At 38.9% G+C, this 24,396-nt stretch overlaps 1 protein-coding gene across 5 annotated transcripts in view; it reads left to right on the top strand.

Moving 5' to 3' along the window:
* The first annotated feature begins 632 nt into the window (after positions 1-632).
* The window catches only part of slc38a10 (solute carrier family 38 member 10), a 28,817-nt gene continuing 5,053 nt past the window's right edge, over positions 633-24,396 (top strand). Inside the window, exons 1-16 of one of the 5 annotated variants that reach the window (XM_066663029.1) lie at positions 633-812; positions 1,025-1,235; positions 2,644-2,761; positions 2,923-2,968; positions 3,053-3,146; positions 3,305-3,448; positions 5,888-6,012; positions 10,054-10,156; positions 12,244-12,426; positions 14,532-14,643; positions 16,053-16,159; positions 17,450-17,600; positions 19,165-19,359; positions 19,624-20,040; positions 20,213-20,332; positions 23,335-23,355. In XM_066663029.1, coding sequence (XP_066519126.1) covers positions 1,146-1,235; positions 2,644-2,761; positions 2,923-2,968; positions 3,053-3,146; positions 3,305-3,448; positions 5,888-6,012; positions 10,054-10,156; positions 12,244-12,426; positions 14,532-14,643; positions 16,053-16,159; positions 17,450-17,600; positions 19,165-19,359; positions 19,624-20,040; positions 20,213-20,332; positions 23,335-23,355 — 2,026 coding nt within the window. In that variant the 5' untranslated portion in view covers positions 633-812; positions 1,025-1,145. Of the gene's footprint in view, positions 834-1,024; positions 1,236-2,643; positions 2,762-2,922; positions 2,969-3,052; positions 3,147-3,304; positions 3,449-4,951; positions 5,077-5,887; positions 6,013-10,053; positions 10,157-12,243; positions 12,427-14,531; positions 14,644-16,052; positions 16,160-17,449; positions 17,601-19,164; positions 19,360-19,623; positions 20,041-20,212; positions 20,333-23,334; positions 23,356-24,396 lie in introns of those variants that run through there. The other 4 variants (XM_066663031.1, XM_066663030.1, XM_066663032.1 and 1 more) reach the window with 4 other exon arrangements.

Raw genomic sequence — 24,396 nt, 5'->3', positions numbered from 1 at the left:
GCGCTTACAGATAATGAATGAATGAACGGACTTTTACAACTTTTAAATGATTAAATTAAAGGTTATGTTGGCTAAAGGTTTTAAAATAGTTTATTTAAATAAATAAGCAATTTTTAAGCACAAAGGAAAAAGAAATACTGGAATTTTATCACAAGTGCAAGCTTAATTGTTTCTCAACAAATATTTATCATTAATGTTTTGTGTATTTATTTATTCACTTTTATTTGCAAGAATATCATTTTTTGACTTCAGTAGCTGTAAATTATTTGTGAAGTACCATGAATCTAATATGGTTATCCAAGCAAAGTGAATCAAATTTTGGTATACCACGCTTCAATATTTTGATGCTAGGCTAATGGTAATTTTATTAATTTTTTTGGGGGGTGGGGATTATTCACTATGGTAAAGATTTGTTGGCACCTTTCCCTCAAAGAGCAATACAGTATAAAATATAGGATGCCTCTATTTTACTTATATAATGTTTTGAGTGGTGAGAATGAAAGTTGTTGACTGACACACATCAGGATTTTAGAGTTAGACTGTGGAGTTTGTTTTGCCTCCTGCCCACAGGAGGCAGCAGATAATAGGGGACTGTTTGGCCGTTTTTCTGTATACTTCCTGCTTTCGTGTTGGTGAGCTTATGTTTGACAGGGAAGCGTGAATATTTCAGAGATTGTTTATTATCTTGGAATACCTGTTCGGGCTGGGTCATATTCTGGAGCGGAGTGAAGACATTAGCGCTACTGATGGTGACATGACAACTGAGAGAGTGATGACGCACCACGAGCTCAAACTGTGGCGGTAACGTTAAGGTCTGTCCTCGAGACAAAGTGGTAACGTTTTATCACAATACCTTTACACACAAAACCTAAAAATACTCGGTAAAACTGAGCCGTTTTCAAGCTGTACATGTATGAAAAGTTATAGTGAACGTCCGCTCTCTAGAGGTTAAAATGTAGGTTGTACTGTGTCACTGTGACTGAGTGTGTGAGAACCTTGTGTGTTTTGTGATTTGTTTCCACAGAGCGCCACGTCACTAATCTGTTGGGACCAAACTAAAAAAGGGAGACCACGTATTACTCCAGTTTAAACATTACTGACGCTGGGTTTTTCTCACTAAAATTTCTTACTTACGAAAAGACAAAATGACGTCGTCCAACTGGGGTCTGATCATGAACGTTGTAAACAGCATTGTGGGAGTCAGCGTGCTGACCATGCCCTTCTGTTTCAAACAGGTAAATAACACATGCTGGGTTTTCATGTGCTCAAGATAGCTGGACAATATGAGTGGCCATATAAATATTTTTTTTACTGTATTGGGTTACCCTCTGTGTGTAAAGGATAGTAATGATATTCGTTGTCCTCCAAGAGGAGTGCGCAGACAAAGTCATATAAAATTTAAAGTGAATTGTACTGAAAATGGACGCCAATCATTGAGATATGAATATTTTTATTTATATGGTGGTTAACAAAATGCAGATAAAGTCATATGTGAACCTACACTTTGTCTGAGATATGTTAATGTTAAAAGTGGGCGGCATGTTGGTGTTGGCTGGCACACAGCTCCAGGTTTCTGGGGTTGTGTGTTCAATCCCTGCCGTAGGACACTGTCTATGGGGAGTTTGGTGTGTTCTCTCCATGTGTGTGTCGGGATGTGTTGCTATGTCTCACAGTCAAAAACACATGTTCGTACGTTGATTGGCTGTGTGAGATTGCCTATGTGTGTGAGTGTAAGTTGAATGTGAATGTATGAGTGTGTGATTGCCTGTGACAGACTTTCAAGGACATCCTCTCCAAGGGTTGCGGCCTCTTTGAACTTAGTGTTTGGGAGGTTCTTAAGGCACCCCTACACTGAACAGGGTGAAGCATTCATTCATTCATTCATTATCTGTAAGCGCTTATCCAGTTCAGGATCGCGGTGGGTCCAGAGCCTACCTGGGCGCAAGGCGGGAATACACCCTGGAGGGGGCGCCAGTCCTTCACAGGGCAACACATACACACACATATTCACTCACACACTCACACCTATGGACACATTTTGAGTCACCAATCCACCTACCAACGTGTGTTTTTGGACTGTGGGAGGAAACCGGAGCACCCAGAGGAAACCCACGTGGACACGGGGAGAACACACCTACTCCTCACCGCAGGGTGAAACAATTACAGAAAATTTAATTAATTATTGATAAGTATTTGTAAAAATTTCTTTGGGCAAAAGCTCACCATAAAATTTAAATCAACCAGTGTCTCAGGCATGAAGGAGCATATGCATAAGTATTTAATAGCTTCTGTGGGACAGCTTTTAAGAAACTGTAGTAACAGGATAAAAATATATATACCAGCGCAACATAAGTGTGACTGTGCAGCACTGAGACTGATCCACCAACCATTTCAAATCTGCTCTGTGGCTGTCCTCTGGGAGTCCTGACCATTGAAGAACATGGTGAAAGTGGGCGAATGAAGTATGCTGAGCAACAGATGGACTGCAGTCTGTAATTGTAAAAATACAAAGTGCTTTTCCATGGTTAGTGGAGCTGAGAGAATGGACAGTGAATGTAGAAACAAGGAGGTGTTCTTGATACTGTAGCTGATCTGAATATAATAATAGTCTAGTTTACTCTCGTCTATTTTTTTTTTTTATAGTGTGGAATAGTTTTAGGCACTCTGCTGCTTTTCTTCTGCTCATGGATGACCCACCAGTCCTGTATGTTCCTGGTCCACACAGCCAGTAATACCAAGCGCAGGACTTACGCCGGACTGGGTGAGATTGACAGATGCGTTGTTGACCTTTAGAATATGACATTTAGCAAAATGACTGTGTTGGTGTGTCTAGTGCAACTGTTGCTCTGCTTGTTTCTTTTTTTGCCCAGACTGAAATGATACAATAGGTATTTAATAAATGTTTTCTCCATTCTGCTTCAGCATTCCATGCTTTTGGCAAGCCAGGGAAGGCCCTTGTGGAATTGAGGTAAAATATTTAATTAGAAATAGTCATGAGTTTTCCTTGTCTGGTATAGATGTGACTACTAATTATCCCTTTCTTTTATTCTAGTATGATAGGATTAATGCTGGGAACATGCATTGCCTTCTATGTTGTCATCGCAGACCTGGGATCCAACTTCTTTGCTCAGCTACTAGGTCTGCAGGTAAGCAGCCCTTTGATACTCGAATGAAAATGAAAAGTTAAATTGGTTAAGTTGGTATCTGATGATAATTATAAAGGTGGCTTAAATAAATTTTTTTGGCATGAAATTCAGTAAAAATAATGTTTCAGATTTGCATGTAATTCTGCTTGTTCACTTAGGTAACAGGAAGCTTCCGTGTAGTGCTGCTTATAGCAGTTTCTCTTTTCATTGTGCTCCCTCTGAGCCTGCAGAGGAACATGATGTCATCGATCCAGTCATTTTCAGCTATGGCACTGATATTTTACACACTCTTCATGTTCACGGTGAGTCGCCTATTTTTTAGCCTCCACAAAAACCGCCTTTAGAGCATCCATATGAAAAAGACATGGAAATTTACATTACCTGCCCTTTTTAAGTTTAACCAGTTACTGGAAGTTTATAACTTTATAATTAAGTTGTTCTGATGCTAGTACATTTGTGTTATTAAAAATGGCATTGTGTCATTATTTTGATTGATTCGCTATGATATTTACAGCCGTTCTGTTTCTATTCTCAATGGTTCCATCCTGGGTCCAAGTGTGTTTTGAGAAAAGGCACCTGTTGTGTTTTCTTGAATGTGGTTTGTGAATTTGCTAAAATAATCTTTAAATCTTTTGCAGATCATAGATATATTCCTTCATAGAAAGCTTTAATTCAAAGAACATTTATCACTGTCAAAGTAGTTGGTCTTTTAAAAGTGGTTGATGTATAATAGTGTTCTTAGTCTTTGTGTTCAAAGGCCTGTTTTACACACACTACTGCTGTATGGTGTCTGTTCCATAAAATATGTAGCTTTACAGAATGGGTGTTGTGTGAATTTAATGTGTTGTATTTTGCTAAAATAATAAAATTAATAATAAATAACAAACAAACATTATACAATTAATTTCCAGTCCCAAGCCAAATAGTAGTTAAATATTTTGCACATTTCTTTCAAAGATCTACAAGCCTGAAACTACTGCCCAATCAGAAAACTGTATCATGCTCTATAAATATAAATCGTGCCAAATTAGTAAGTTTGAAATGGGGCTTACACCTCAACGTTTCAACCATTCCATGCACAGCAGAATCTTAGTTTCCTAAGATAGATTACTGTTTAGAGATGTGCTTCTTTTTAAAATGACCCTTTCTCTGTAGCAGAGTCATTTCAAAAACAGAATTCACCTTCAGCTCCAAAGCTGGATCCTTATGCTTTGAGAAGCCTATTGCCCCTTTTACTCCCACTCCCCCTCAACCACGCAAACCTTTCTAGTGAAAAACATTATGCATGTGTTAGTGCAAGTTACTCTAATTTTCAGCTAAATCCATCACAAGCTAATGAATGTTTCTCTGTCACAGCTAATGCATCTGTTTCATTTAATGTAATGGCCTGGCCTAGCATAAAAGACTCATAATTCAGTCTTGATAATGGTTTAAAACTGCTGTAATGTGCCCCGGCGGTGCTGCCAACTGCAATAACGGCACTGCTACACTATTTTTACAGAGTTGTATTTGATACTTAATGTTAATGTCGTAACATTTTTACGTCTTCAACATAACTGTCACAGAATAATTTGACAGGTTTTTAGTGTATTAAGTATTAATGCGTAGATTCAAACTGCTCGTAGTTGCCTTGTAATGTGCAGGCACTTGAGCCTGTTTTTGTGGGCCATTGAACCCTTCTAGGCCTCTGTTGGCCTGGCTTTTAACCCTCTAACCATAATGTGTCTTCCCTTTGCCCCCCTTTCTGAACCGCCCCTACCCTCGTGCTCCATCTCCCTGACGGGTGCTTCCTTGGCTACTTCTAGATAGTGTTGTCTTCCCTGCGTTACGGCATTATCAGTGGGTCATGGGTGGAGCGAGTGCACCTGTGGCGCCTCAAGGGTGTGGTGCAGTGTCTGCCAATTATCGCCACTACCTTCTGCTGCCACCCGTAAGTAGCCCACGACCTGGACTGGAGCGCATTACCGTCATGGACTCAACCCGATCACTACATTACCTCAGTTCTTCTCTCTTCACCCTCACCCAATCAAATGTGTGTCTGTGATAGTTTCATCTGTTTGTGTAAGGCGTGTGAGTGTGTGTGAGGAACATTCAGGGTGTTCTGACTTTTCTTACCACAGCAAGGGCCTATGGCTTGGTAAACAGGGCATTTGGTTGTGGTTCAGCAGACAGTGCATATTCTGGGAAACTGGTTACCCACTACAAATGGTTAATTCTTCATTTCTTCTGACTACTTTCATTTTCATCTTGTGTTTTTTTTTGTTTGTTTGTTTTGTCCCCTCTGACTTTGACATCCTGAAGAGACTGTGAACCACTGTGTTCCTTTCTCGGAGACCACATTATATTGTCCTCATGTTTGTGTCATTTAGGTTTTAGGCAATATAGTCTATAGTCCTTAGAGTATGTTAAAAGAATCCAAGGCTTTTATTTATTTATTTTTTTACTACTCTTGGCAGATCCACAGCTGACCATCAGTATATGAAGCCTAAAGGTACAGGCTCATTTGTTTGTGAGCCTTGGGGAGTTGCAATGCAGTCTCTGTGGTCAGCATTGCATCATTGGTCATAGTGTGGAGCATTATTTCACCAGCTTGCCATGTCTTTTAGCTTCTCTTTTTTCACTAGGGTACTCCTTTATTTTCATTGGCCAACCTGATGGCCTGGTCAGAGTTCCTTCTCCCTCTCGGCCTTTCTCACTTTATGGGATGCGCTGTAACCCTGCTGCTCTCCCCTCCACCACAGATGGTGCTCTCCTCCTTCAAACATGGCCTCCTCAGTGGCCTGTGGCTCGACAGGGTCATTTACGTACGCTGGGACGGCGTCTTTCGCTGCATCCCTATCTGTGGCATGGCATTCGCCTGTCAGTCGTAAGTACTCCCCCGCCCCCCACCCCCTATTGCTCCATTTTCCTCTGCCTGTCTCACTGTTGGTTTGTCAGGTTTTTTGTGCCTTAAACAGAGAGACAGATAGAAAATCATTATGGTTAGCCAAAAGAGGGGCTCCATTTTCTTTGTGCAGGATGGCCCATGTCTTTGAAGTTGTTAGGTTAAAAAAACATTGTAGAATTAATTTTGAGTATGATCTCAGAATTTACTAAAGATATGACATTATATGGTTAGCTGACACTGTCAGGTGTTTGTACTGAGAAAATGGACCCCGTGTTATAGCTGGGACTGTGCTGATCTCTTGCAAAATTCATTCCTGTTGTCCTCTCTCTCTTTCTGTGGGATAATCTGGTGTTGCACTAATGGTACTAACTTTCCGAATTCGGTAAATCATTTTTGCAAATATTGATTTTTGACATACTCCCACAAACTACCTTTTGTTAGATATTAAACAGTGGTCTAGGTTCATTTGATTTTGAAGAAAGGAACCAGAACATCTGAAAAGGTTTTCTTTGAAGCTGCTTAATGATGACTTACATATTCAATGCTCAAATTGCACATTGCACTTGTGGCTAATTATAATATTTTTCAGTAAACAGGGGAGTAACAGTTCATTGTGACACTGACATAGCAATGCAAGACAGTGACTGTGTGCAATGTGAAGAATAAATATTCAGTTATGCCATTTGCTGTTGATACATTTCTTGGAAACCAGAGTTTGCAAAGTATCATGACTAATCCATTACATTTGTAGCATTTGTTTCAGATGCTGTTATCAAGAGTGATTTTAGAAACTTTCTTTATTGTCTTAGTTCTTGAAAAAATCCTAGCCAGTAAAAATGGGATTAGAGTCCAAAGTACTGTTGAACTAATATACTACTAGATACAGGTGGCAGTGCTAATACTTTAAAAGACAGAAAAAACAAATAAACTTAAGTGCAATACAATAAAGCAGTAATTGCTGTGAAGTTCAGAAGATTGAAGACCAGATGATGTTTTACTTGTGTTGAAGTTTCAGTAGTCAAGCACTGAGATGATTAGACTGAACAAATATTTTCCAAGATGTAGATGAGGAATCTACGTTGCCTAGTTAAGTTTGAAATGAGTCAGGAGCAATAATTGGTCATTCAGAGTTACACCATGGCTATGTGCATGTTTCGAAGGAGACTTTGAGGTCATGCTGAGGACCAATAGGTCCCCGAGATGTACAGGAACAAGGTCTTGCTGGGATTCAGTTTCAAGTGCTAGGCTCTTATTCTTAAAGCAGTGTTAGCCAGGCATGCCAAGATGTGACTGGAAACTTGAGAGGCAGAATGTGAGGAGGAAAAATATTTGTTGAGTGTCGTTGGTTTAGCAGTGGTTGGAGAAACCATGAGAAAATAAGGACATTGCCAAGAGAGTGAGTGTGAAAAGAAAAGGGCAGAAGCCCCAGCACTGATCCTTGAGGGACACCACTGGCGAAGTCTACATTCAGTACTACTCAGTGATACTTTCAAAATTACCTGATAGGATTTCCAGATATGACAGAAAACATTTACAAGGAGAGCCAGGCATTCAGAGTTTGAAGAGAATGATCATGCAGTTGAAAGAGGTTCCGAGGTTGCAGAGTGATCCTTTAGAATCAGGACAGATGAATTTAGCTGCTCTGGCAGCATGAGTCTGGTCCGTCAATGCTTTATAGGCATCACTGTCCAGCACTTTATTTATATCATATAAGTAAATGTAATAATGGTTAAATAGTTGTTTTTGCCTGTTATATGCTACTGAAATTTAAATATTTAGTAGGAACATCTTTTGATTTACAGAGAAAATAGCTTCTGATATCTGTATCTGCCACAAAAAGCTATTATTTATCATTTATTTTATTGGCACAAATAATCCATCTGCACATCTGTCTACTAAAATCAGAATACACTCCCATTGGTAATAACTGCAGTTTATAGTTTTGAATGCTTCCACAAGGCCCTGTTCATCAGCTGGTTGATCATGACTTAATATTTATCTTTATCATGGAGCAACAGTTTTTGTTTGAATGGGATTTACATCTGTGAAATTAAGGTAATTGATGTCAGTGTAAATCAGCATTCTTAGAAATTGTGCTGTCTAGCAAAATTGTCAGATGTATTCACATCTTTTTTTTTTTAAATGTTAGTGTGAACATTTTGTTGAGTAGAGTTTGAGTCTGTGGTTATCTAAGTTACTTAATATATAGCTGTTCATTTATTCTTTTGTCCCTTGCTCCTATTCTCCATCTGCATGTATTTTCACAGCCAGCTTGCCTCTGTCAACATGAGGGTATGTGAGTGCCTGCTGCTGGGAGAGTGTTTGGGTGTGAAAGGTGTGTGTCAGAGTTTTTGGATGCTGGGGGAGTGCGTGTGGGTGTACGTGTTTGAGAGTTGGGGTGGAGGAAGTGTAAATAGTGGATTACAGTGTTAATGAGTACAGTGATGAAGTAATGCAGCTGACTGTTACCTTCTTATGCTCACTCAGAGGGTGATGAGTGATGCTTGGCTCTGGCTCTTTGGACAGTGGTCAGAAAGTGTGTCACACGATGCCACTTAAGCCAAATCATTAGAAGAGTGGGGAGCTTCCACTATGTGAGGACATTCGACTCTGAGCTGACCACAAAACGGCCCTTTCAGCACCTTTTGCATATACATTCAATTAGATTCACTTTTACTAATACACCCTGTGCCCCACATAAAAAAAAAATCAAACCTCTTCTAATGAAACAAATTCCATGACCCTACTTTGTTTGGCTTTAGTGATCAGGTGTCAATAAACCTTAACTTTTTCTTTTAATATATATATATATATATATATATATAAAGATTTTAAGTACTATGAGGTGTTACACGGGCACATAGAAATGTGTGAGTAATGTGTAAACACAGTAATGGTGTTATTTCTGTCATAAAACTGTCATGACAGGTTATGTTAAGCCTCAAGTAACACTTTCTTTTAGAACAGGTGTCATGATCATTTTAATTGTATCCAAAAATTAGTAGTGTCAACACTTTTCCTGATTTTGTAATATAGACACTCTTAGTTCATTTGGTATTTCAGTGTATGTAATCATTGCTGAAATGCGTAGATCCAGCCCACAGCCTGTAATTCTGTAAAGGGGGGTTTTACTAGGTCATTCACCATGTCTCATAAGAGATAGTGAGTGTCTGAATGCTGTGCTTGTAGCATGGCTGTAAAAGCTATTGATTGTCAGTCCTGCTCCGTCTAAAGCCAGTCTCTCTTCTCCTTCTCCTCCCTCCCCTGGTTTTTATTGCTAGTGGGCTCCAGCTACGAGATTGGCTGGCCTTTGGCTCCAGACCAGGCTTTGGCTAAAAAGCACATAACACAGTGCTGTATATTCCAATAAAACCGAGAATGGGCTCAGACTGTGTCTGAGAGAGAGCAGTGAGTGGGTGAGAGAAAGAAGGCCCAAACAAAAGCCCAGGCTGCCAAGAAACTTTATAACGTTCTAAAATCCGACTAGCACTTGTCGCTAATATATAGCCATTGTAAATTCCCCATTTAATGTTTCATTGGCCTCCAGTTTTATTGGTTGTCCTGATGACACATATGGATTTTTTGTTCTTTTTGTGACTTTTTTTCCCCTGTTTCTCACAGATAGTATGCTGTTCATCATTTATCTGTTCTATGTTGTCCTCCATTTCTTCATCTGTTCTACAGATCCTTCGTGATCTGCATTACTCCATCATTCCTTCTGTTTATCTGAAATATATGATGAGCTTCTCTAGCACATTCTTGCTTCACATAGTTTCTTGCATGTTTTTCTTCCCACCAAATGCTTGAGCTCACTATTTACTAAGTAGATACTCTTTTGTATAAAGTAGATATATGTTTGGATTATTGTTATTATATATATTTTATCTAATTATGGTATTTATATTATTTCTAAATGTAAATTTGTTTGCTTGCCAAATGAAACTTCTTTTAGGTTTTGTAGTTCAGTAGTGTTTGTGATGGTGTGTGCTTGTCTGGTATAAAAGCTCCTCTGTTTTATAGGCAAGTGCTGCCAACCTATGACAGTCTGGATGAACCTTCAGTCAAGAGAATGAGCACCATCTTCACCTCCTCTCTCAATGTTGTCACTACCTTTTACATCACTGTAAGTATATGTGCATGTATGTGTGAGTGATTGAGAGCGGAATGATTGCTTATTGTTTTTATGTCATTTGACATTTCAACTATGACACGGTAAAAAAACAAATATATAATTTAGTTCTACAGTAAATGATTGATGAACATTTATTAATGTTATTTATTAAATGTGAGGATTACTACAGTACAAGATTATTACAGTTTAAAACACCACAACCACATCAACCACAACATTGAAAGGTGGCATCAGTAATATTCATAATTTTTTTTACAGTGGCACAGGTTTTGTGGGGTGTTTATAGTGGTCATTCCCTACCAAAGGCGACCAACTGGCGAACCAATCATGGCAGCGCCAAGGCGCTTTGGTTCACCTGGGGAGTGAAGCCATAGTGGTAGAAGAGATAATGTTTAAAAAAAAATAATAATAATAAAGAATTCAAAATTGATGAGGAATGGGGAATTTAAAGGGACCATCTATGATTGTGGCCAATCTCTGTTTCTTTATGTTCAGAAGCTCTGGGTCTTTTAAATTGGAATGATATGTTTGAGGAAGAAAACGTATGCTGTTTTTACATGTCTAAAAAAGCCCCAGATGCTTTTTCTATGCCAGGCAGAGAGAGAAAAAGCCTAGCAAACCAGACCAAGACACTTTGTTTTTAATTTTGAATGTTGCCTTTAAGAAACATGACAGAGTGTTCATAGTGTGGACTTTGCTTTCAAAATCTCAGTATGATTGAGACTTAAAGGAACTGCTGATGGCTTTTGAACGGCTTTGGCACCAAAGCCTGCTTGAAACCTTCAGAGTTCTTGGAGTCTTTGCTAAGGGTCAGGGCCTTTATTCGCACCCTTAAAGAGAACTAAGCTATAGTAAACAAGTTAAAGATAATATAAGTAAATGTGTTTTTGTGACATCACAAAAACTGATTTTTAAGGTGGCTGGGGGGGTTTCAGCTTGTTCTCTATTTGTACACTAGCAATTAATGCTATATTTAAAACTTGAACAGTGTTCACATAATATGTCAATGTTTTTATTAAAAAACATGAAGTATATTTTTTCTAACCTTATTTTAATACTTGAAAACATATACATTCAAGTCCACTTAGGAGCCCAAATGAACATTTTGTCTCTGTATCACGTTTGGTACCTTACTAAAGGAGAAAGAGAGGAGCAGACATGTATTCACCTCTTGTGTCCAGTGATTTCCATCTAGCCCTTCAGGTGATTAGTCTTCCCAGGCTGTGTGTGGCAACTTCATAGTGCACACTGTCTCTTCGAAACACACAGCTGTTATTTCAGGGTAAACAGAGAGAAATAGGTAGAATGAAGATGGCTGGATGAGTCTAAATGGCACTGTCTCCCACCACAAACATCAAGCCACTTCATCAGTCTCAGGTGCCACCTTCATTTAGTCCTTCATAAATATTTTCAGGAGAGCTGTATGTGCAATGCTATTTAAGACACTGCTGGATTGTTCTTTGTTCCTTTCTTCTTTCCAAACGGCAGAGTATAAATGTTACCTTGAGAGCTAATAGTGCTTTCATGTGTTTTCAGCTGTTCCTGCATTCCCACTTTTGTATTTCATTGCCTCTCGCTTTCTTTCCTTGAACAAATGCAGAGGATAGGGGAGGGGGCTGTGTTTAGAGCAGCGAGGCAGCTTTGTGGTGCTCTCAAGGACTTCTGTCTGGTGTTGTTCCTGGAGGATCCCTCTATTTGCCTCTCTGGGTAGATCAAGGCCAATTTGAGGAGGGAGATTTCTACTGCTTTTTCTCTTTAATGTGGGTGTGCAGAGGCTAGTGGGATCAAAAAGACTTTGGAAAAACGTGTGATTCTTGCATAGTTCTTCTCTATTGTTTTGACAAAAACACACATCATTGTACCATCTGTAGAGTTTATAAGGTCATCAAAGAGATATAGCAAAGTGAAGATTATGACATTGGGTCTTTAGCGTGTTTTTTAGCAAGGCCAATATTCTACTACCAATCTGTAATCATTCAGGGAATTTTTTTTTTAATGTAGAATGTGGGTTTGAGTATGGGATTTTTTTCCCCTCTCTCTGCATTCCTTATATTCTGCCTCTTTTTTTTTAAATGCAGGTTGGGTTTTTCGGCTATGTGAGCTTCACAGACACCATAGCTGGAAATGTTCTCATGAATTTCCCCTCTAACCTGGTGACAGAGATGATCCGAGTGGGCTTCATGATGTCCGTGGCAGTCGGCTTCCCCATGATGATCTTACCCTGCAGACAAGCTATCAACACCATGCTGTTTGAACAGCAGGTGAGACTGGGCCTCATCATTGGCTCCATCACCATCTGGATTTTTCTTGCTACTGAAGCAGCCTGTTTTACAAATGATTTTAAGCTTGTTGGCTAAACCTTCGCTTCTCTTCTGATTGAATGCACCTGCCTTGACTTCTACATCAAAACAGAAGGCACAGGTCTACAAATGGACTCTGTTCTTAACATTAGGGTATACATAAATTATGCTGGGATCTGTCTCGAAAAGCAGGAATTTTTGCATAACCTACTGAATTTAAACTTTGTTTATTCAAATTATAGTCAGCAGATTAATTTACTTGATGAATTTCAGTGGCCCTTTGTGCCATAATGCTATTTGAAACGCAGATAATGGTAGGTTTTCTAAATTAAAAAGAAAATTCTTAAGGTATTTAACAGAGACAGACCTTAAAACTGATAATCGTGGAAGATCACGTTTTCTGATCCCTACTTTTTCAGACAGTCTTACCAGGGGCCTCATTTATAAAACTCGTGTGGATTCTGGAGTGAAAGTGTGCGTGCGCCCAAAGCCAGAAAATAGCATATGGCCAAAGAAATTTAGATTTATAAAACGGTGCGTATGCACACCTGAATGCTGTTTTGCCTTTATAAATCACAACCACCTTCAAAACATACGCAGATGAACCAGGTTCATGTTCCGCCTCCGTAACGCCCTTGTGAATATTTAAATATGGGCTTCTTCCTTTCATTTTCACATGAGATAGTGGTGTAGAAAGTATTGTTTCAGAGGTTGAGGCGAGGTAAAATGTGGGCTTTGTGGCCTCAGTTGTGGCGTTACACACAAACGCAAGTTAGTTGAGTGACAACACTGCAGCAGCAAACAGTGTTATATCGGCTTATTAACAAGTCTACATCATCCGCAAAAAATCTTCATGATCTCTGAAAACGTGGTCGCCTTATTTGTCAGTTAGCTAGGTTTTAGTAGTGGCAAAAAAGCCATTAAGACACAGTGTATCAGCCTCTTGCCTGTTTATATAGACCTGTCATTCTGTGTTACAGCTGTTTAAGCTTGTAATTATCTGCAGCTATAACCAGCGATTAACAAATTACTGTGTAACTATTATGGAGCTTAATTTCTTATAATAATAATAAAAATAATTATAAACATATGACACTTATCAAAACAGAGTTTAAAAAGCACCTTGCAAATGAATTTAATGCAGTGAAATAAAACAAAATAATTTAAATGAATAAATCTGGAAAAAATAGTGAACTAAAACAAGCCAGAAAACTACAAATAAAGTAGAATGAAATACAGCAAGCAATGTAACTTTAGCTATTTTTTTATATTCTGCATTTTTTAAAGTTATTTTAAACAAGTGAGTGTTAATCTTCCTTAATTCTTTAATATTCGTTTTTTTTACCTATATTAATTATAGACGGATATGTGAGTATGGTTTGCACATGTACTTGCAATTCTCTATTTTACCACATGGTGTCACTAATTTGCGCTCTCTCCGCAAAGTCTTTTGGCTACACATGGGTCAAACCTTGGTTAAATATACGCTCATTTGTACTCAAAATGTTTCTTTATAAATCACAGTTTCTGCGTGAGATGTTACGTATGCGTGTTTCAGACCCGTTTTTGTGCGTATTCACCCTTAATATATGAGGTCTCTGGTACAGTATCCTGTTAGAAGAACAAGGTAGGCACAAGCACTTGTGTGGCTCCAGACAGCACGTGGCCTGCCAGGCTCAGGGCAGTGATATAAGCAGTTAGACAGCCGCTACATAGCAGACAGATTCAGGAGGGAAATAAAAGCATGGAATTGATGATGAGGGGGAGAAAGCTCCTCCATAAAGCTGCCGAGACATTGGCTCTCAGTCTTGCTGCTGCTGTGCTGAATCAGCTCAGATGCCAACACAAAGATCCAGGCTGCCACGCAAACATGTGGAAAGGTTTTGTCCAATTCAGATAGTTGTTACTCTTAAGATAATAATTCAAGATTATCATTCATATTAAATATACTAGCCTCTTGTACTTTTCAGATCAGTGTTTTTTACCACATATCTAAATCTTTATTTAAGTCCTTGATAAATAGCTTCTCCCTCCTTTGGCAGTTTATCATTTTTGGTGTTTTTCAGCAAAAGGATGGCACATTTGCTGCTGGAGGGTACATGCCACCCCTTCGTTTCAAGAGCATTACTCTCTGCATCGTCTTTGGGACCATGTTAGGGGGTATCCTTATCCCTAATGGTTAGTATCTGCCTGTGTCAGTATGAATTTGTCTTTGTCTTTGTGCCTGTCTGCTTGTTTAGATTTCTGTTCTTCAAGTTTGTCAGTTTGACCTTGTTTCCCTGTCTCTTATATTATTGTCACACTACTTTATTCCATTCATTAAAATAGCTCTACATCAGATACTCCGTCACACATTCTTCGTTCTCTCAGCATTCATTCATTATCACTAAAGCGGGATAATAAAGACGTGCATTTTTAGGCAGAAGATGGCTCTATATTTTATTCATACTTTGGAGATTGGCTGTTGTTGGCATGGGTTCTGCTTGGCTCTGTGGACCCAATTAGGCTAATAGAGTGGGAGAGGGTAAGAGGCACAAAGGAGATTGAAAGGGGAGGCATAGCTCTGTCCTCCATGATGGCTCCACTGCCCGCCAGTGTCCTCATGGCCACAAATCCAGCCATAGGGAAACATACACTGCAGGGCATAAATTTGAGTGAAACAATATGGCTGCTCTTAGGATGAAAGATTCACTATGGGCCCTGTGCCCAGCAGTGTGAGGGCAGCAGAAGAATAGATGGCAAGGGGTTTGTAAAGAAAGCAATAAAACCATGGTAGAATGTATCAGAAGATTAGATTATTTTCTTTCCTTATAGAGTACTGAATCCTGAATTTAATTTTACAGTAAAGTTATTTAAGAAAGTAAGTCACCACACTTAATTTAATAAAAGTCGTTTTCTTTATTGTTTTCATGCAACAGAAAGAAAACAAAGCTATGTTTAGCAGAAAATGAAACTGAATCTTCAAATGAAAGTTAAATCACAAATGTCTGTATATCGTGCCCATCATCACAGCTTCGTTTTATGAAACCTTGTAGAAATATTATTCCACACGTCCAAAGTACAGGCTTCGTTTACTTGTTTTTAAGATCTCAAACTCCTATAATGAAAACTGAGGTTTGGACTCTGAGGTGGCCAGTCTATTGTTCAGCAAACATCAGCAGTTCCTTGGTGTCCATCATGGATTAAGCAATAGGCATCAGGACACATGACACTTGTGGATTATTTAAGTAAAGAAAGCTTTAAGAACGATGTATTAATTAGAGAGGGTTTAATGTTTGAACATATAAACAAACAGTGATTATAATGTCTGAACATTTTTCACTGCACTCAAAATTAGACTGTGACATTCCTCATCTCTCACTAATGGGGACCTGGTCTTGCATGGTTGTTAAGTGTCCTGAATTTTTACCCATCTGTCTATATATCTGTCTTGCATGGTTATTAGGATTTCTTTATTTGTGTCTGTTTGGCTGGCTGTCTGACTGATCTGGAAATCAGATAAACAAATGGTAGCCTCTGGCTTATGCACAGTAGTGTATATTTATAACATAATGTGTAAAAAATAAAATTCTCTATGTGTATTCTAGTGGAGACTATCCTGGGTCTGACAGGGGCCACTATGGGCAGCTTGATCTGTTTTATCTGTCCTGCTCTAATCTACAGGAAAATCATGAAGAATGGCCTTACAGCTCAGGTATATCACACACAAGATCTGATTTGTGCTCATATATTTGTCTCACGTTAGATAAGCAAAGTGATAACAAGTGTATCCTGGTTTTAGATTGATTGTTTAGCTACATCTTAACTGTAATCAATCAATACAGGCTTTATTGAAACTAGAAGCATCAAAACATTGCTGTCTCCTGCACTGCTCTGTAGGAGTTGGAGTAAGACAGTTTGGGTTTTCATCCCATAGTTAACTCACATGCATGTTGCTATCAGCTCAATGCGACAGGGGCAGAATATAAAATGAGATTTTATGTAGATGAGTTTAATGTATCTGCATGATCTCTGCTATTGGAGTGATGAAACTGTGAGTGCACAAGTCTTGAGAAATTAATTTACCTACATACATCAGCTACTTTTTTTTTTTTTTTTTTTTTTTTTTTTTTGGTAGGTTGTCATTAGTTTAGAAGTGCCCACAGTCTTTGACTTGTGTTTGTGTGAGACTCATGGTCGGTCTTATTCAGTGCCTGGAGCTGTTCATTCTCCAATTATTAGCTTTAATAATTCTCAAGTCCATTATAACGGTAAATACAACCCCTTGTATTTAACATACGCTATGCTAAATAAATGGCATTGTATCTTCCAATCTCAACCCTTTTTATTTTTTATTTTCTCTCCCCCCATTGCCTATATTTTGCTCAGGGAGTATGGTCACTGAACAGACAGCACCATGGCATTCATCGTTATTCAGGGCAGGCATGCCAATGTGACAGCACCGTGCCACGAGCGTCACAGGCTGATGGTCACTCTCTGTGCCTCCGAGAATGCCCAGCCGGTAGAGTCTGCCCAAAAGGGTGGTTCTCCTAATTTGGGGAATGCACAAAAGAGAACTGGCAATTGTTTTTTTTTTTTTTTCTCTGCTCCCCCCCCCCCTCCATAATGGCCACAGCAGATGTTTGGGTTGGCATGAGAGAATAATGCCCCCCTGCCAGGATAGAGCCCCTTTTTTATGCCAAGTGGCCTGAAGCGTCTTGTGCCACTGGTGCTGAAAGAATGCCCACAGAGCTTGGGATAGTAGGCCAGGCAAACCTTATTTTAATAGTTTCACTGTTGTGTTCTTAATACTTTAAATGAATATAAATGAAATCAGTGGCTTGGGCCTGTATCTGATAGTGTTTACCATTTATAGATAAAGGATTATTGTTTAGGTTTTTCTTACCTTTTATTAGAATGTTTTATGTTTCATCAGCTTGTTCTGATCTTGTAAATCTATCCATCTCTCTCTCTCTCTCTCTCTCTCTCTCTCTCTCTCTCTCAGCTAGTTTTGTGGGTTGGGCTTGGGATTCTCCTCTTGAGCACCGTCACAACTCTATCCATCTCCAGTGAGCCACTACAAGTAGGACCGCCTGCTGCAAAAATGAACGACAAGCAGCCTGGCTTTGTTGTGCCAGAGTTGCCCAGACACCTTGGTACGTATGTTATGCTCAGAATGTGAGTGAATAACAGAGCAATGGGACAAACATCGAGAAATAAAGAAAGGACTAGAAGGTGACAAAAAGAACATAGCCCATAGAGAGAGCCGGCTGAGCAGAAGTAGGCCTTTCAGCGGCACTGTGACCTGAATGATGCCCTTCAAACCTGAGCGCACGCTGTCCCACAGCAGCAGCGAGACGGCCGCCGGCATTTTCCCGTTGTAGCTCCAGTCAGGGGAGGGGGTGTGGGAGGTCGTCCAAATACAGGAGAGGGCAAAGGAAATGACGGAGAGACTCAAATTCCCCCCACTATATAAAGGGACGAGGAGCATAAAAAAAAGTGCACAAGGGCAGTACAGACATCTTTATGTCCCTGCAACCTTTTTCTCTGCTCTCGGTTCTGTTTCAGTATGTTTCCCTCTCTCACTGTATCTTACTCTCTCACTCACTACACTCCCTCCCATCCCCCTGACTGACACTGGCATTTATCACTGAGCGGACACCCACTTCCACACCTGTTTCCTGTTTACGGCGTGCTGGTGAGGGCAGCTGTGCGGAAACGCAGGACTCAGGGAGTGAGTGAGTGTGAATGGGAGCGTGAGTAGAAAAGCCTGCAGCAAAGTGGAGGTGTTTGTCTGCAGGCACATGACTTTACAAACTCATGCTTTGCTTTTCTCTGTCTTGCTGGCTCTTGATCTTGCTCGCCCTTTCCCTTATGCCATTTTTATATTTTCTGAAACAATGCAGAACTTTTAGGGCTAGGTTTCACTTGACAGTGCACTTGTCCACAGTTCAGTTTTTAAATGATATGCGACCAACTGAAAAATGTAAGATTATTGCATTTGTATAATGGTAATTATAATGTATATTTATAATCTTCAAAATCAATGTTTTATTAGTTTTGCCTAGTGGAATTTCTTTTTCAAATCCTTTTCAAACATAGTTTAATTAATCATACAGTTCTTTTATGGCATTCCACAAGAACAATTTGTGGCACCTTTTTTGTAGGTCTTCAAAATGCGCATTAATTTGATTTATTTACTTATTTATACTTGTATATAAATGTGTATTTACTTTATTATTATTATTATAAAAACACTATCTTATACTACTTCATTGGTGTTTATTTGAAAGGTCTCTGTTTTTACATGCATCAATACACTTCATAGATGTGTTATATGTGAATCAAGCTGATGGAGAAAATATGTGCTACATTATGCTACCCCAGGATAAAGAAAGGCATGGATAGTGTAAATATTCAAAGGCTATTTTGTTCAGGACAAAAGGCAAGGTTATATGGAAAGTGCTATGCATCCATCTATCTTTTATCTCTAGTAGAATTCCAAATGCAGTGCATGTGCTCTGTGGTCATTCATACTCTGCTGCCCTCTGCTGATTGTGTGGTGTGAATAACTGGTCTCTCTCTACTCTTTGCTATGAATTTACTGTTAAAAGATTGGAAGGCCTCTGCTTAAATTTCAGCCGACTGAAATTGTGAACATAAAAAAGCAAAAGCTTTATATTTTGGAGCTGTTATATTGATTTTGCTCTCTTTGTTCAGCTGAAGAAAGCCCCGTGGCCCCTGTGCCAGCAGAAAGCCTGGACAAACTGAAGCCTGCTGTGGACCAGGAGCTGCCTGCAGAGAAGGTGGACCCAGAGGAGAAAGCCCCAGCTGAGCCACCTCAGATTAAAGGGCCCATAGAAGTGCCTGAGAGGAATAAACAAGAGGAGGTACAGCTGGATCGTCCTGAAGCAGGTACTGCAGCATAATTCAACAAATGCAAACATCTTGTAGGGCTGTTTTATTCCACCATACAGACAATTTAATACAATTCAAGAAGGCAAAAAGTATGAATTAAATCATTTAAAATAGTAACACACTTAGACCTGATCTAATATCACTTTTTCCAAAATTGATTTATTTTTTAAGTTTGAAGAACCAAGAGCAAATTTGAAAATTAAATCAAGACCCACAGCAAAAGATTAAATAAACTGATTAAAATATTTTACCCCTTTGCAGAAGTAGCAGTGCCTGATGGAGAAGCCCATCGCCATGAGCCACCCATCCCTCATGATGAAGTACAGATAGAGGAACGTAAGAACCTTCAGGAGCTTGATGAAGAAAAGAAGCAGCCTGCTATAGAGGAACAGCAGGATTTGGCCAAGCAGGAATCGGTGCAGGTACAAGAGGTCCTGCAAGAGAAGGTGGGGGATGTGCCTAAGAATCAAGAACATGTAGCAGACCATTTGGCCCAGAACGTGGTTGGTGAGGCTCAGGAAATGGAAGAACAAAAGGCAGCAGATCCAGTGGTGTTGGTGCGAAAGGATTTAGAAGAGCAATCTTTAGTGAAAGAACAACAAGCTCAGAATGTAGCAGCAGCTGATAAGAATTCAGAGGAGATTGTTAAAAGAGCAGTTGAACCTGAGGCAGCAAACAGTGAGTATAATTTGACAGCCTTTAATTAAAAGGTCCATCAAATAATGCTGATATGTGTTCTTAGAAAGTACTTGAGATCTTAACCTTTGTGGTTTGTTTGGTCTGAAATACCTCAAGCACACTAAGGGTTTGCTGCGAGTTTCTTGACCTCATTCACTGAATCCCTGTGCAGAGCCTGAAGCAGTGGTTCCTGTTGCTGAGGGGCATGATGGAGTTCCCATTCAAGAGCATAAAGAGGAAAAGAGCCAGGATCGAAAGGAGGCCAAGGAGGGAGATGGAGACAAGATGGAGGGTAAGTGATTTTGATCCAGCTGAGAGTTCTCTAAACTCAGAGCAGTAGCCAAACCTTCAGCACACCTGTGACACTCACAGACTTACATAATCTAATCTGTCCTCTATTATGCAGTACTATCCCTGACAGCAGAAAGTAAATGGGTTTAACAGTTTAACAGAAGCACTTTCATACCAAAGCAACAATAAATGTAATTCATGTATAAATGTAGCCTGCTAAACTAAGGTTTCAAGTAGGAGTATCTTCACAGAGGGTTGCAACTAGGGCTGGCCTTGACAACATTTGTGGGCTTCAAAAACTGGAATATTCATTCTCTCCTTTACAAACAGTAAATTTGGAACTTTTTAAAAAGATGTCTGCCTGGCACACATTAATCAGGTTCAACCAGTGCTTTTATGAGAATCACATTGTTTACTTATTTGTGATGATTCATTAAACCTCTTGTGTTTTTATTTCATATATTTACTCTTGTAACACTAGTTCTGCTCAAAGATCTTCTTGTTTTGTCCGAAATTTATTTATTTATTTTAAGAAGCTTCTCTAATATGAACTCTTTTACTCTATGTTCAAGCACTGCTTGGAAAGCTGTGCAATTTATTGCGGTCTGGGGCTAGGTGACATGGATGTGGATGTCAGGCATGAATTTATGATGTATTATTAACTAAACCCAGTGTAATATATTACTTTTTAACATATTCCAGATATTGGCAATAACTTAAAAATAAATTTAAAGGCCTTTGCTGATGACATGTGTTATAGTTTAGGCTATAGTTTGACTATAGTGACTTTAAAAGAACAAAGCACACAAACTAATTACATGAACGCGAATGTGCTAAAGCAAATACTACAAAATTTTATATGTTTGCATCAACCTTAAGTTCAGCAGTGTTGCGTGGGCATGGCCGTCTGTTTAAGCATGAGAGAAGGTTATTGGGAGTCCCCATTTATTTTATTTCTTGTTCCCATATGATCTTATACAAGAACATTTTGTTTCACTGTGCCACAGACTCCTTTTGTCTGAAGGAATGGAATAAGATGTGTATTTGTCTTTACTGAAGACATTTCCTCATAAATGGTAAACCATAGGCAGGCATCTATATTTCCAGTGATTCCCAGTCTGTAATGAATTATTGGCGCATCCCAAAATGGAGCCCATCATAATTAAAGATCCTGTGTCCTTGATGAGGGGAGGCTGTCTTTGTTTTAGACAGGGAAAGAGGAACAGAACCAGAATAGACTCTCACATCCTCAAACACTTTTTGCCCTTTATTGTGGGAATGTTATCAAGAGTTCAGTATCAGTTTAGGCCCAGTGTATTGTGGAACACAGTGCTGTGCAAAAGTCTGATCATTTTATTACATTTCCATTCGAAAAGTGATTAGGATAGATGAGACCTGGTAGACCACTAATGCTGTTATGATCGGATGAACAGTATTTAAGTACACCGCCAATGAATCGAATGTGCAAAATAAGTAGTCAGTGTCATGGCTGAGAATTCTCACTTTGAAAATGCAGTGGGACAGTCTCAAAGACAAGAATTCAAGCAGTCAGAGCATCACACGTTTACAAACCTAAAGAACCAGTCCTGTCATCTTTAGGATGAGGATATCCAAGTAAGCTGGAGGGGTGGATTGAGATGCTAGATGGACTGAAAGAAGGCAAATATTTAAATTTATGCCCCATGCCAGTTTGAATGCGTTAGTTGTTTTCTTACACTTAGTTTGTAAATATGTCATTTTGATGAACAAAGATGAGTTTCTGGATAATTAATTGATGGCAGGAGGGGGACTTGAAAGCAGTTTTTGAAAGCAATTAAATTCTACTGGTGTTTGTGTGCAGTCACACAGCTCCAGGAACCTGGAGGTTGTGGGGGTGACTGTCTGTGAGGAGTTTGGTGTGTTCTCCCCGTGTCCGTGTGGGTTTCCTCCGGGTGCTCCGGTTTCCTCTCACTGTCCAAAAACACACGTTGGTAGGTGGATTGATGACTCAAAAGTGTCCGTAGGTGTGACTGTGTGTATATCTGAAAACTATAAGAATGGCAAAGATCTGGCACTTTCATTCTGGCAGATTGTGGCATATATTTCGTTGTTGAAGCTTCTGTTTAATTTTCTATTAAATAAGATATCTGGGTTTTTTTTTCCTGACATTAATAATTCATAACTTGTACCTAATGTCTGTTCTAAAAGTATATTAAATAAGTGAAAAATTTTCTCTGATTATAGCACTATATTATATTGAAGAGAATTTGAAAAAATGTCTAGATATTTCACAGTGCACGCTTCAAGTACATTAGTTATTAAAATCAGTCCAGTGCACATGTTTGACAACTGAATAGCTGTGTACTGCATTAAGAAAAAAATTGCCAGTATCTAACCAGTTTTTTTTTTTTTTTTTTTTCCTTACAAATTAGAATAACTAAAAATTTTTTAAGACTGGTTTCATTCTTCAGTTTAAAATATTTCCATATTACAGACGTATTGGCCATATCCTGCTATAATTTCTGCAAAACTGTGTCCATTTATGACACCCCTGTGACCGATAATGTAAAACTAATGATTGGGTTTGGATTTGTGCTCAATAAACCCGATACCAATCAATTAAAATATGCCCTGATTGATCCTCATATAAATTTTCAGATTGGAAAAATACATGCCTCTTTGTAAGTACATGTTTAGTTATAAAATGATATAATATTAATATCATTTATTTTTAGAATTTCTCTTCCGTTAGTCAGTCTTTGCACCATGATTTCTTTAATTTGTTTTTCTTCTCCTCATACCCAAAATAATTTTTACTGCCCTAAAGTTGCGTATGATCCTGAGCATCAGCTTTTGGTTTATCTTAATGAAGTGTCGTGCAGAATTCACTGTGAATCTTATTTCTGTTTCACTTGCTTGGCTTGGTTTTTATGAAGGCACTCTTAAGGCACTCTTTGCTCTTTCTGTTTTTCTCTCTCTATTCTTTGCCCCACTGCTCTGTTGCACCATGGACTTCTGCTACAGTGATTAAAAAGATCGTTGCAGGTATGAATCTCTTTCTTTCTCTAGCTTGCTTTAGTTTTTCCTTTTGTTCCTTTTTTCTATGATCTACAGTGTGCAGTTTTGCTCTAACAGTCTGTCTTGGAACCCTGCTGTTATTAACACTCAACATCCTTCTCCTGTAGTTTTTCTCTCTGTAGGGTTGTGTGACCCTGGAAGCAAACTACAATCAAAAGTTATAATTGTGTTGCTGAGATTTTTAAGATTTTTAATTATTTTTCATATTTCAAAAATAATATTTTGGCAGAATATTTTAAATAAGCTGAGATCTTATAATTCATAATGGAATTTGTAAATAATGAAAATAAAGGCAGTTTAAATTTACATTTATGAAAAGGAGCAAGTTTAAATGTACTATATTCAATAATCTCCCAGTAGATGTTGCACTAGAGCACCAGCATTTCAGACCAAAACAAATATTTTGTGTTCAGCCACGCCTCCCCATCCAAAAACAAATAAGTACAATGGAGCTCATAATAATCACAACTCATGCCTACTCCAGCCAGTTATTAAGTCACAACATAATTTAGCCATCAAGTTACTTACACATCAAGGAGAAGGAACGCCAGTTCAGAATCATGTTGGTGGCTTTCAGTAGTACAACAAAGATAAAGTGCCAGCTGGTGTGGTTTGGGACCCAACATTGTTCAGCCAGCACAAGAAGTTCAACCATTGAACATGGAATTAAAAATTCAAATAAGAAACTCGTAAACAAACATTTAAGTGCAGAGTTCTTTAGTACACTCACTAAATTGCAGTGTTAAACCAAGCTTAATGAATCAGATGTTTACAGTGTAACGAAACAGTAAATTTGGTTCAGAGCTTTGTGTGATTTCAGTTTAGCTCTTACTGTTCTTCATCTTTGAAAAGCTAATCCAGTGTTGAGTCTCTCCTTGTTTCATTCTTTGTCAGAGGCCTTTTTTGTCTCTAGTGGAGAGCAAAACAAATCATGGGGATGGCCAAAGTTTCCATAGGGTGGGACTAACATGCACATAGATCTGGCCCAGCTATGAAAACAAGGGGAGA

The sequence above is a fragment of the Hoplias malabaricus genome, chromosome 3 (genome assembly GCF_029633855.1).
Source record: "Hoplias malabaricus isolate fHopMal1 chromosome 3, fHopMal1.hap1, whole genome shotgun sequence".
Classification (NCBI taxonomy): Eukaryota; Metazoa; Chordata; class Actinopteri; order Characiformes; family Erythrinidae; genus Hoplias; species Hoplias malabaricus.
Note: the sequence above shows the minus strand (reverse complement) of the source record. Positions and strands in the feature narration are given on the sequence as shown.